The sequence below is a fragment of the Macaca thibetana genome, chromosome 11 (assembly GCF_024542745.1).
Source record: "Macaca thibetana thibetana isolate TM-01 chromosome 11, ASM2454274v1, whole genome shotgun sequence".
Classification (NCBI taxonomy): Eukaryota; Metazoa; Chordata; class Mammalia; order Primates; family Cercopithecidae; genus Macaca; species Macaca thibetana.
Window position 1 is genome coordinate 62,593,284 of NC_065588.1, and position 13,857 is coordinate 62,607,140.

Below are 13,857 nucleotides of genomic sequence, written 5' to 3' on the forward strand. Positions count from 1 at the left end.
GAATTACAGGCCTTAAAGATGAAGTAGAGAGACAGATAGGGGTAGAAACTTTATTCAAAGGGATAATAACAGAGAACTTCCCAAACATAGAGAAAGGTATCTATATTCAAGTACAAGAACCTTATAGACCACCTATGGGAATTTCAGCAACTACAGATGCAAAATAACTGAAATCATAACAGTCTCTCAGACCACAGCACAATCAAATTAAACTCAAGGTTAAGAAATTCACTCTAAGCCAAGGTTTTATGGACAGAATTATGATCTTCTTGGGATGGAGCCCCTTGCAGGAGGGGGAGCCATGGTCTCTCTGGTTCAGTTGACTTAACCTTTCCTGCCTGCTGGCTCTGAAGAGTCTGGGCGGTCTGGATGAGGGTGGTTCCCCAAAGGACAGAGCACCTGCTCTGTCAAGGAGCAGGCAGACTGCTTCTTTAAGCAGGTTCCTGATACCGTTCCTCCTGACTGGGTGCGACCTCCCAACAGGGGTCTCCAGGTCACCAGATAGGCATCAGGTCAGTGCCCCTCTGGAACAGAGCTCTCAGAGGAAGGAGCAGGCTCCCGTCTTTGCTGTTTTGTAGCCTTCACTGGTGATACATCCAGGTGCAGGAGGGACCCAGGCTTGGGGTCTGGAATGGACCCCCAGCAAACCACAACAGCACTACAGAAGGGGGGCCTGACTGTTAAAAGAAAAACAAATGAACAGAAAGCAACAACAGTAACATCATCAATAAAAAGACCCCACAAAAACTCCATTCACAGGTCAGCAACCTCAAAGATTGAAGGCAGATAAGCCCACAAAGATGAGAAAGAATCAACATAAAATTGCAGAAAACTCAAAATGCCAGGGTGCCTCTTCTCTTCCAAATAACTGCAATACTTCTTCAGCAAGGGCACAGAACTGGGCTGAAGCGGAGATGGCTGAATTGGCAGAAGTAGGCTTCAAAAGGTGGGTAATAATGAACTTCACTGAACTAAAGGAGCATACTCTAACACAATGCAAATAAGCTAAGAATCATAATAAAACATTACAGAAGCTGATGACTAGAATAGCCAGTTTAGTGAGAAACATAAATGACCTTACGGAGCTGAAAAACACAACATGATAACTTCACAATGCAATCACAAGTGTCCATAGCCAAACAGACTAAGTGGAACAAAGAATCTCAGAGTTGAAGACTATCTTTCTGAAATAAGACAGGCAGACAAGAATAGAGAAAAAATAATAAAAAGGAATAAACAAAACCTCCAAGAAGTATGGGATTATGTAAAAAGACCAAATCTATGACTGATTGGGGTACCTGAAAGAGATGGGGAGAACAGAACCAAGTTGGAAAACATACTTCAGGATATAATCCAGGAGAACTTCCCAAGCCTAGCAAGATAGGCCAACATTCAAATATAGGAAATCCAGAGAACCTCAGTAAGATACTACATGAGAAGATCAACCCCAAGACACAAACTCATTGGATTCTCCAAGGTCAAAATGAACGAAAAAAATGTTAAGGGGAGCCAGAAAGAAAAGCTAGGATGCCTACAAAGGGAAGCCCATCAGACCAACATCAGACCTCTACAGAAACCTACAAGCCAGAAGAGTTTGGGGGCCAATATTCAACATTCTAAAAGAAAATAATTTCCAATCCAGAATTTCATATCTGGCCAAACTAAACTTCATAAGTAAAGGAGAAATAAGATCCTTTTCTGACAACTAAATGCTGAGGGAATTCATCACCACCAGGCCTACCTTGCCAGAGCTCTTGAAGGAAGTGCTAAATATGGAAAGGAAAAACCATTACTAGCCACTACAAAAACACACTGAAATACACAGACCAGTGACACTAAGAAGCAACCACATAAACAAGTTTACAAAATAACCAGCTAGCATCATGACGACAGGATCAAATTAACACATATCAACACTAAACTTAAATGTAAACAGGCTAAATGCCCCAGTTAAAAGACACAGAATGGCAAACTGGATAAAGAGAGCGCCAAGACCTATTGGTATGCTGTCTTCAAGAGACCTTTCTCATATGCAGTGACACACATAGGCTCAAAATAAAGTGATGGAGGAAAATTTACCAAGCAATGAAAAACTGAAAAAAGAAGAGCCTGCACTCCTAGTTTGTGAGAAAAGAGATTTTAAACCAACAAAGACAGAAGAAAAGGTTCAATTCAACAAGAAGAGCTAAGTATCCTAAATGCATATGTACCCAATACAGGAGCACCCAGATTCATAAAGAGAGTTCTTAGAGACCTACAGAGAAACTTATACTCCTACACAGTGATAGTGGGAGATTGTAACACCCCACTGACAATATTAGACAGATCATTGAGACAGAAAATTAACAAAGATATTCAGGACTTGAACTCAGCTCTGGATCAAGTGGACCTGATAGATAGCTACAGAACTTTCCACTCCAAAACAACAGAATATATATTCTTCTCATTGACACATGACACTTACTCTAAAATCGATCACATAATTGGAAGTAAAACATTCCTCAGCACATGCAAAATAACTGAAATCATAACAGTCTCTCAAATCACAGCACAATCAAATTAAACTCAAGATTAAGAAATTTGCTCTAAACCACACTACTACTTTGGAAATTGAACAGCCTGTCCCCAGGTGACCCTCGGGTGAATAATAAAATTAAGGCAGAAATCAAGAAATTATTTGAAACTAATGAGAACAAACAGACCAATAATGAGTTCTGAAATTGAGACAGTAATAAATAGTGTCTACCAACCAAAAAAATCACAGGACCACATGGATTTACAGCTGAATTCTAACGGAGGTACAAAGATGAGCTGGTATTATTTCTTCTGAAACTATTCCAAACAATTGAAAATAAGGAATTTGTCCCTAACTCCATTTTATGAGGCCAGTATCATGCTGATACCAAAACCTGGGAGAGATATTCAACAATGAGAAAAAACTTTGGGCTAATGCCCTTGATAAACATGGATGCAAAAATCCTCAATAAAATGCTGGCAAACTGAATCCAGCAGCACGTTAAAAAGTTTATCCACCATGATCAAGTTGACTTCATCCCTGGGATGCAAGGTTGGTTCAACATACACAAAACAATAAATGTGATTCAACATATAAACAGAACTAAAGACAAAAACCACATAATTATCTCAATAGACGCAGAAATGGCCTTCAATAATATTCAACATCCCTTCATTTAAAAACTCTCAATAATCTAGGTATTGAAGGAGCATACTTCAAAATAGTAAAAGCCATATAGGACAAACCCACAGCCAATATCATACTGAATGGGCAAAATCTGGAAGCATTCACCTTGAAAACCAGCACAAGACAAGGATGCCCTCTCACCACTCCTATTCAACATAGTATATTGGAAGTTCTGACCAGGGCAATCAGGCAAGAGAAAAAAATAAAGGGTATTCAAATCAGAAGAGAGGAAGTCAAATTGTCTTTGCAGATGACATGATCTTATATCTAAAAAACCCCATCATCTCAGCCCAAAAGCTTCCCAAGCTGTGATAAGCAACTTCAGTAAAGTCTCAACATACAAAATCACCATGCAAAAATCACTAGCATTCTTATACACCAACAACAGGCAAGCAGAGAGCCAAATAATCAAAGAACTCCCATTCACAATTGCTACAAAGAGAATAAAATACCTAGGAATACAGCTAATAAGGGAAGTGAAGGACCTCTTCAGGGAGAACTACAAACCACTGTTCAAAGAAATCAGAGAGGACACAGACAAATAGAAACACATTCCATGTTCATGGACAGAAAAAATCAACATCGTGAAAATGACCACACTGCCCAAAGTAATTTATAGATTTAATGCCATGCTTGTTAAACTACCTTTGACATTCTTGACAGAATTAGAAAAAAAACTGTTTTAAAATTCATGTGGAATCAATAAAGAGCTCGTATAGCCAAACCAATCCTAAGCTAAAAGAACAAAGCTGGAGGCATCATACTACCCAACTTCAAACTATAGTACAAGGCTACAGTAACCAAAACAGCATGGTACTGGCACAAAAATAGACATATAGACCGAAGGAACAGAATACAGAACTCACAAATAAGACCAAACACCCATAACTATCTGATCATCAACAAATCTGACAGAAACAAGCAATGGGAAAAGGATTCCCTATTTAATAAATGGCACTGTGAGAACTGGCTAACCATACAAAGAAAACTGAAACTGGACCCCTTCCTTACACTTTATACAAAATAAAATAAAATAAATAAAATAAAATAAAATAAGATGGATTAAAGACTTAAATCTAAATCCCAAAACTATAAAAACCCTAGAAGAAAATCTAGACAATACCATTTAGGACATAGGCACAGGCAAAGATTTCATGACAAAAATGCCAAAGGCAATGGCACAAAAGCAAACATTGATAAATGGGATCTAATTAAACTAAAGAGCTTCTGCACAGCAAAAGAAACTATCATCAGAGTGAACAGACAACCTACAGAATGGGAGGAAATTTTCCCAATCTATCCATCTGACAAAGGGCTAATATCCAGAGTCTATAAAGAACTTCGCTTCTCAAAAGAAGATATTCATGCAGTCAGCAAATATATGAGAAAAAGCTCATCATCACTGATCATTAGAGAAACACAAATTGAAATCACAATGAGATATCATCTGATGCCAGTCAGAATGGCAATTATGAAGAAGTAAAGAAACAACAGATGTCGGTGAGACTGCAGAGAAAAAGGAATGCTTTTACACGGTTGGTGGGAACGTAAATTAGTTCAACTATTGTGAAAGACAGTGTGGCAATTCCTCAAAAATCTAGAAGCAGAAATACCATTTGACCCAGCAATCCCATTACTGGGTATATATCCAAAGGAATGTAAATTATTCTATTATAAAGATACATGCATGTGTATGTCCATTGCAGCACTATTCACAATAGCAAATACATGGAATCAACCCAAATGCCCATTAATGATAGAGTGGATAAAGCAAATGTGATACATATACACTATGGAATACTATGCAGCCATAAAAAGGAATGAGATCATGTCCTTTGCAGGTACATGGATAGAGCTGGAAGCTTTTATTCTCAGCAAACTAACACAGAAACAGAAAACCAAACACTGCTTGTTGTCACTTATAAGTGGGAGCTGAACAACGGGAACACATGGACACACTGGAAGCAACAACACACAGTGGGGCCTCTCATGGGTGAGATGATGGGAGGGAGACCATCGGGAAGAATAGTTAATGGGTACTGGGCTTAATACCTAGAAGATAGGTTGATCTGTGCAGCAAACCATGGCACATGTTTACCAATGTAACAAACCTGCACATCCTGCACATGTACCCTGGAACTTAAAATAAAATTTGAAGAAAACAAAAAACCACGAGGAATTTTTTAAACTATACAAACACATGGAAATGAAACAACATGCTTCTGAGTGACCTGTGGGCCAATGAAGAAATTAGTAAGAAAGTTAAAAAATGTATTGAAACAAATGATAATGGAAACACAACATACTAAAGCCAATGGGATACAGCAAAAGCAGCACTAAGCAGGAAATGTTTAACTGTAAGTGCCTACATCAAAAAAGAACAAAGACATCAAATAAATAAACTAACAATGCATCTTAAAGAATCAGAAAAACAAGAGCAAACTGCACCCAAAATTAGTGGTAGAAAATAAATAACAAAGATCAGAGCAAAAATAAATGAATTTGAAAAGAAGAAAACAATGCCAAGATCAATGAAACAAAATGTTTTTAAAAAGGTGAACAAAATGGACAAAGCTTTAGCCAGACTAATAACAAAAATAAAAAAAAGGAGAAAACCCAACTAAATAAAGTCAGAGATGAAAAAGGAGACATTAGAACTGATATCACAGAAATTCAAAGAATCATTAGTGGCTACTATGAGCAACTATATGCCAATAAATTAGAAAAGCTAGAGGAAATGAATAAATTTCTAGACTCATACAATGTACCAAGATTGAACTATGATGCAATTCAAAACCTGAACAGACCAGTAATAAGTAACAAGATTGAAGTCATAATAAAAAGCTTCCAAGTAAGGAAAACCTGGGACCCAATGGCTTCACTGCCTAATTCTATCAAACATTTAAAGAACTAATATCAATCCTGCTGAAACTATTCTGAAAAACAGAGGAGGAGGAAATCCTTCCAAACTCATTCTATGAGGCCAGTATTACCATGATAACAAAATCAGACAAAGATACACACACACACACACACACACACACACACACACACACACACACACACACACACAAAAGAAAGAAAAACAAAATGAAAACTATGGGCCAAAAACCTCTAATGAACATTAATGCAAAAACCTTAACAAAATACTAGCAAAGTGAAGTCACAAATACATTAAAAAGATGATTCACAACCAAGTTGGATCACAACCCCGAGATTCAAAGATGGTGCAAGCTATGCAAATCAATCAGTGAGACACATCATGTCAATAGAATAAAGGACAGAAATCACATGATCATTTCTATTGATGCTGAAAAAGCATTTGAAAAAAATTTAACATCCCTCAGGATAAAAATCCTCAAAAAACTGGGGTATAGAAGAAATATACCTCGACATAATAAAAGCCATATACAACACAGCTGCTGCTAGTATCATACTGAATGAGGAAAAGCTGAAAGCCATTCCATTCCTCTAAGATCTGGTACACATCAAGGATGCTCACTGTCACCACTGTTATTCAACATGGTACTGGAAGTCCTAGCTAGAGCAATCCCACAAGGGAAAGAAAAAAGCATATCAACATTGGAAAGGAAGAAGTCAAATTATCCTTGTTTGCAGATGACATGATCTTACATTTGGAAAAACCTGAAGACTCCATGAAAAAAAACTATTAGAGCTGATTAAAAAAATTCAGTAAAGTTGCAGGCTTCAAAATCAATAATACAAAAATCAGTAGCATTTCTATATGCCAACAGTGAACAACCTGAAAGAGAAATTAAAGACACAATCCCATTTACAAGAGCCACAAATAAAATCAAATACGTAGAAATTAACTTAATGAAAGAAGTGAAAGAGCTCTACAATGAAAACTGTAAAACGCTGATGAAAGAAATTGAAGAGCACGCAAAGGAATAGAAAAAAAAAAATACATGTTTATAAACCAGAAGACTCAATATTGTTAAAATGTCCATACTACCCAGAGCAATCTACATATTCAATGCTATCTGTATCAAAATACCAATGACAGTCTTCACAGAAATAGATAAAAGTATCCTAAAATTTATACTGAGCCACAAAAGACCTAGAATACCCAATGCCATCCTGAGCAAAAAGAACAAAATTGGAAGAATCCCATTATCTGACTTCAAATTATACTACAGACATATAGTAACCCAAACACCATGGTACTGACATAAAAATATACACATAGACCAATGGAACAGAACAGAGAACCCAGAAACAAATCCACATACCTACAGTGAACTCATTTTTGACAAAGGTGCCTAGAACATACACTGGGGAAAAGATAATCTCTTCAATAAATGGTGCTGGGAAAACGGAATATTAACATGCAGAAGAATAAAACTAGACAGCTATTTCTTGTCATATACAAAAGTCAAATCAAAGTGGATTAACAACTTAAATCTAAGACTTCAAACTATGACACTACCACAAGAAAACATTGGGGAAACTCTCCAGGACATTGGTCTGGGCAAATATGTCTTAATACCTCACAAGCGTGGGCAACCTAAGCAAAATGGACAAATGGGATCACAACAAGTGAAAAAGCTTTTTCATAGCAAAGAAAAAAAATCAACAAAGTGAAGAGACAGCTCACATAACAGGATAAAATATTTGCAAACTATCCATCTGACAAGGGATTAATCACCAGAATATACATGGAGCTCAAACAAGTCTATAGGAAAAAAAATCTAGTAATCCTATTAAAAAATGACCAAAATATTTGAATAGTCATTTCTAAAAAGAAGACATACACATGGCTAACAGGCATATGAAAAGATGCTCAACATCAGTGGTCATCAGAGAAATGCAAATCAAAACTACAATGAGATATCATCTGACCCCAGTTAAAGTGGTTTTTATCCAAAAGACAGGCAATAACAAATGCTGGAGAGAATGTGGAGGAAAGGGAACCCTGTATACTCTGTTGATGGGAATGTAAATTAGTACAACCACCATAAAAATAGCTGGAGGTTCCTCAAAAAACTAAAAAGAGAGCTACCATATGATGCAGCAATCCCACTGCTGGGTATATACCCAAAAGAAAGGAAATCAGAATATTGAAGAGATATCTGAACTCCTATGTTTGCTGCAGCACTGTTCACAACAGCCAAGATTTGGAAGCAACATAAGTGTCCATTGAGAGAGAAATGGATAAAAGAAATGTGATACATATATACAACAGAGTTCCATTCAGGCATAAAAAAGAACAAGATCCTGTCACTTGCAACGCATTAGATGGAACTGGTGGTCATTATGTTCAGTGGAATAAACTAGGCACAGAAATACAAACATCACATGTTCTCACTTATTTATGGTATTTAAAAATCAAAATAATTGAACTCATGGAGATAGAGAGTAGAAGGATTGTTACCAGAGGCTAGGAAGGGTACTGGGGGGGTCAGGGTGGGGAAAGTAGGGATGGTTAATGGGTACAAAAAAAATAGAATGAATAAGACCTAGTATTTGATGGCACAACAGGGTGACTATGGTCAGTAGTAATTTAACTGCACACTTAAAAATAACTAAAAGAGTATAATTGGATTGCTTGTAACACAAAGGATAAAAGCTTGAGGGGATGGGTACCCTATTCTCCATGATGTAATTACTATGCATTGCATGCCTTATCAAAATATCTCTTGTATCCCATAAATATATATACCAACTATATACCCACAAAAATTAAAAATTAAAAAAAATTGTAATAACTGACAAGCTGCTGGGATGGCTCCCTCAGCCCTGGATTGCCTGCCTATCTCCCAACTGTTTTAAGAGAGAAACTTCTGTCTTGTTTGATCCACTGTCTTTAGATGTCTCTTTGTCATAGCAGTGGAGCCTGTACATACATTTCTAAACTCATACAATGTCCTTCCTACTTTTCTAATGTTAAAGTATTTCTTGGGCTGGATGTGGTGGCTCACACTTGTAATCCCAGCACTTTGGGAGGCTGAGGTGGGTGGATCACCTGAGGTCAGGAGTTTGAGACCAGCCTGGCCAACATGGCGAAAACCCGTCTCTAGTAAAAAAATACAAACATTAGCCAGGCATGGTGGTGCACACCTGTAATCCCAGCTACTTGGGAGGCTGAGGCAGGAGAATCACATGAACCCAGGAGGCAGAGGTTTCAGTAAGCCGAGATCATACTGCTGCACTCCAGCATGGGTGACAGAGGAGACACTCTGTCTCAAAAATAAAATAAAGTATTTATTTAATAAAATAATTGTGATAATAGGTTGAAATTTTTTTAAGTCCTGAATTGGAAAACAAAAAGAAAGTTAATGGTCTTATATGAGTATCCTCAATCATTTAAAAATATTTTTATTTATGAAATTAAAAATTTGAGACGTCCTGATTTTGATGGTATATGGGCCAAATAGGTGACATGAACATTTTAACGCTCAAGAATCTTGCTTGCCCAGTGGGGATATTCTGGTAACAGCAAAACTCTTGCACAAGTTATCACCTCTGTTTGGGTACCTCTAATAAGTGCGGCTACTTTCAGGTTTTTGTTTTTGGTCAGAAAATGAACGGAAGATGATCAGTGAAGGAGAGCCTATGCTAGACTCATGAGAGACCCTAAGAAACGTTTTCAGCTGTGTATAAATAAATTGATAACCAGGAGAAGATCTATGGAGCCACTGCAACTAGGGATGTCAAATATGATCAATTAACAGTGGCTGCTTGGAAGTTTTTGAAAATACAGTGACCCATTAGAAAGGTTTGCTTTGGGTGTGGAAGGTATCATGTATACTTAAATTAAGAGAGGGCTTAAAATGAATCAGAAAACCTATTTTGCTTACCTGTGTGCCACACTTCCTTTCTTGATATCCGAAATGACGAGGGGGTCTCCTGGTTTTCTACTAGATGGTGCTGTAATAATGGAGATAGAATAATCACATCTTCATATCCATTATTCACCCTTTACTGTACATTTCCCCTGTTTTATAATAACTTAATGCAAGTAATGTTTGTATACAAAACAAAGATAGTCAGCAAATGAATTAGCAAGTATGCACATTATATCTATACAAATGTTTGGGTTGAAATATTTACAAACAAAAACTAAAGCAATGCCACTTTAAATTTGTAATTAGAGAAAGCAATTGGATAAGTACCCATTAGATTTAAATCTATTTTAATAAGCAATTCCCAAGAGAGGACCTGAAGGGTGGGTACCTCAGTTGGAGAGTATTAAAATCAATTGGGGGCTCCCCTTAGTTACCCCTTCTTCTATTCCTTTCCAGTGAGGAGACACCACTGTTGATGGGAATATGCCATATTACTCCAGTGTAGAGTGGGAAAGTGGATAAGAATCACTGATTTAAAGTTCCTTTTTTTTTTTGGCTAGGCACAGTGGCTCATGCCTGTAATCCTAGCACTTTGAGAGGTTGAGGCAGGAGGATCACCTGGGGTCAGAAGTTCGACATCAGCCTGACCAACATGGTGAAACCCCATCTCTACTAAAAACACAAAAATTAGAAAGGCGTGGTGGTGCATGCCTATAGTCCCAGCTACATGGGAGGCTGAGGCAGGAGAATTGCTTTTACCCAGGAGGCAGAGGTTGCAGTGAGCCGAGATCACACCACTCACTCTAGCCTGGGCAACAGAGCAAGACTCTGTCTCAATAAATAAATAAAGTTCTTTTTTTTTCTCCACAAGGAAATCTTTTGCTAGATGGACTCTAAATCTTTAAATTCTGCTCACAAATTCATACTTAGAAAGCTCCTGGAATGTGACTCTCTCTCTTTTTTTTTTAGTAAATATTTTGTTACTAGTTAACTAAATTTTTATATATGCTGATATTCTAAACATGTACATGTAACTTTTATTACATTTATAGATAAAACTATTATACTGCACAATGATCAGTTTTGGGCTTTACTAATTTTCTTAGGAATATTTCCATTTATGGGAACAAAAAAAAATTAGAAATGAGCCTACTTAGAATTAACCCTAGAAACTAATTATAGTCCATATAAATACAAAAAATCATCTTGACTTAGAGGTTTACATTTAATGCAGGAATCTGATCCTTAAAATTAGCCATACCAACATTTGTGAAAAACCATTTGCCTCTGAAAGGAGACATTTTGCCAACCTGAAGGCTGGAGAGGTTTCCTTCTAGAGATCATTAACAGGCCCCTAAAGTAAGATTTTATTATAAACAGTCTGATCACCCCATAATAATCATAGAGCCATATCATATCCCATAATCCCATCTGAATCCCAGGAAAATGTTTATGCACAAGAACAGATGGCTTAATACCTTAACACAACATTTCAAGAAAAAGAAAACACATATACCGATACCTTACCCACTGTCTAAATTAGTCCAGAGTAAATGCTAATGGGGCTTCATTCAATCATTATTCTTAGCTGTTAGCAAAGAATGCAAAACATTCTCTTCACTTTAATTAAGTCATAATTTAAAACTCCATTCAATGATTTGATAGAATGCCTCTAGAGGCATATAAGCATCTAGGATTTCTAGTTACATCATATTTCAAAACTGCAAATTGTTCTGGTCATAGGGCACAGAAATAAAAACTTTGTTAGTACCAGCAAGAATAGCTTTTCTAGCATCTGCCAATGAATTGACACAATATTTTGCCAAGCTGTAGTAACCATCACATAGCACTCAATGTTTCCTTTGGCTTTTTAAAAAATCCATGTTCCACTGAAATGGTCTGTAAAACCAAACAATAGTAGAGGCAACAAAATACATCAGACCTATCTGTCATCCTTGAAAGAGGAATATAGCACTATGAGCTCTTGGTCAAACCTACACGGTTTTGCAGAGGAGTCTGAAACTTCTCATGGTCTACAGACATGTATGGTGGCCATTTTCACATTTACTAGATTCTTCTCTTTCTCCTTTAATGGAGTCAATAGGGTGGATGCCCATTGGGATAATGAGGTTGAACCCAGAAGTATGTCATCCAGATCTGTATGAGAACCTGCCCATCACCACCATGCATGTTAAATGTGGCTATGCATGGTTTGGGGGACCAGTCATGGTTTGTGTATCCTAGCCCCATGTTTTAATTTTTTACTACCTAAGAAGGAGTCACAAACCAAGCATGCTTTGCTTGGCTAGTAGTGCTTTAAAAATATTTAGTTGCCAACACTTACAAATTAGTAGATTTTATATAGATACATGGCTTCTTTTTAAAAAAATAGATGGGCAATATGGTGTCATGATTAAGAGACAGGACTTGGTAGCCAGAATGGTCGGATCTAAAATCCTGGCTCTACCACTTATTAGCTATATGTGCTTGAGCACACAGTCCTTAAGTGCCTTAGTTTCCTCATCTGCAAAATGGTGTTGATGAATAACAGTGCTTACCGTAGTTTCTGTTGGGACGATTATGTGAGCTATTATATGTAAAGAGACTGGACGAGTGCACACATAATGAATTACATAAATGTTTATTGCTGCTATTATTGTTTAACAACAGTGGACTAAGTTTTCCACTACCTCCTTTAGACGGAGCCTTAGATTTCCCATTTGCCTCTATCCTCATTGGGCTGAGCTCACTCCCTGAGTTGCCTCACCCATGAAGGCTTCTGAGTTTGTGATCCTTTGAATGAGAATATACTAGCATTCACTCAGTTCCTGGAATTTGATTGGAGTTCTCCACAGAACCATTCATTTATTTAGTACATATTTATTGAACACCAACTACGAGACAAGCACCTCTGCTCTGGGCACTGGTTATGAAACCCCAGAGAAGTTGAATAAAAAGGAGAGGCAGAGCTGGTTAAATCTCCTGAGCTTACTGGGCATGAAATAGTTTTCTCTCTTCTGTGAAGTGATTCCAAGTGGGAAATCCATACAAATGCATCATATGGGGATGGGGAAGGACATTGAATACTTCCAAGAGTGTGATTAAGAAGAAAAGGGCAACAAAAGCTTATTAAGTTCTGAAACAGAAAAAACAATCACATCTCTTTGAAATTTCAAACTCCTTGAAATTTCTACTTAACTGGTCAAACACACAACTAAAAATCTGACAAAAAAGAGCAATGATGCTAAATCCTTTGTTATACAATATATATTAGTACTGCCTCTTTCTCATTCCTATTTTATGAAATGATTTTAATTCAAATTCGTCACTTGTATCTCCAATGCAGGTGTTTCTGTTGTTACTAGATTTGCGTTGAGTCATTTACAAGCTTGTTCAGAAATCATCATTGTCATCTGTGTCTACAGCTCTTCTGCAATCCAGCAAGACAATGTCATTGGAAATTTTATCCCAGATCACAAGAATTCATTTTAGTAACATTGCAATATTGAGATTTTTCATTCTGCCTAAGATATACATTCTTGATACTCACAAGGAAACAACTTACTATATTACTTTTTAAAATTTATTTTCTTTGTACCAAAAATATACACACATACAATTTAAAGAGTCAAGAATTCTGAAAGAGCCATTCTCAATTTCTTGCTTCTCCAGGTGCAACCGCTTTCAATTCTTTTGGCTGTTTCCGTATTGCTATATAACATATGACTATTACTACCAAATTATTTTTTGGTGTTAGTCATTTCTACTTACTTTATATTATGAAAGATGAAGAGTTAGTTTCTCCAACCTCTAGACCACTAACATACTCATATACCCTTCTTGTCC

The 13,857-nt window shown here is 36.9% G+C and overlaps 3 protein-coding genes across 21 annotated transcripts in view; all 3 read right to left on the bottom strand.

Moving 5' to 3' along the window:
* The window catches only part of LLPH (LLP homolog, long-term synaptic facilitation factor), a 648,032-nt gene that overhangs the window by 279,809 nt on the left and 354,366 nt on the right, over positions 1–13,857 (bottom strand). The gene's annotated exons all lie outside the window — the stretch shown is intronic.
* TMBIM4 (transmembrane BAX inhibitor motif containing 4) overlaps positions 1–13,857 on the bottom strand; it is a 529,849-nt gene that overhangs the window by 267,107 nt on the left and 248,885 nt on the right. The window lies entirely within an intron of this gene.
* The window catches only part of GRIP1 (glutamate receptor interacting protein 1), a 710,404-nt gene that overhangs the window by 63,227 nt on the left and 633,320 nt on the right, over positions 1–13,857 (bottom strand). For all 19 annotated transcript variants that reach the window (XM_050748317.1, XM_050748313.1, XM_050748306.1 and 16 more), the window contains one exon: positions 10,024–10,093. In XM_050748317.1, coding sequence (XP_050604274.1) covers positions 10,024–10,093 — 70 coding nt within the window. The remainder of the gene's footprint in view (positions 1–10,023; positions 10,094–13,857) is intronic.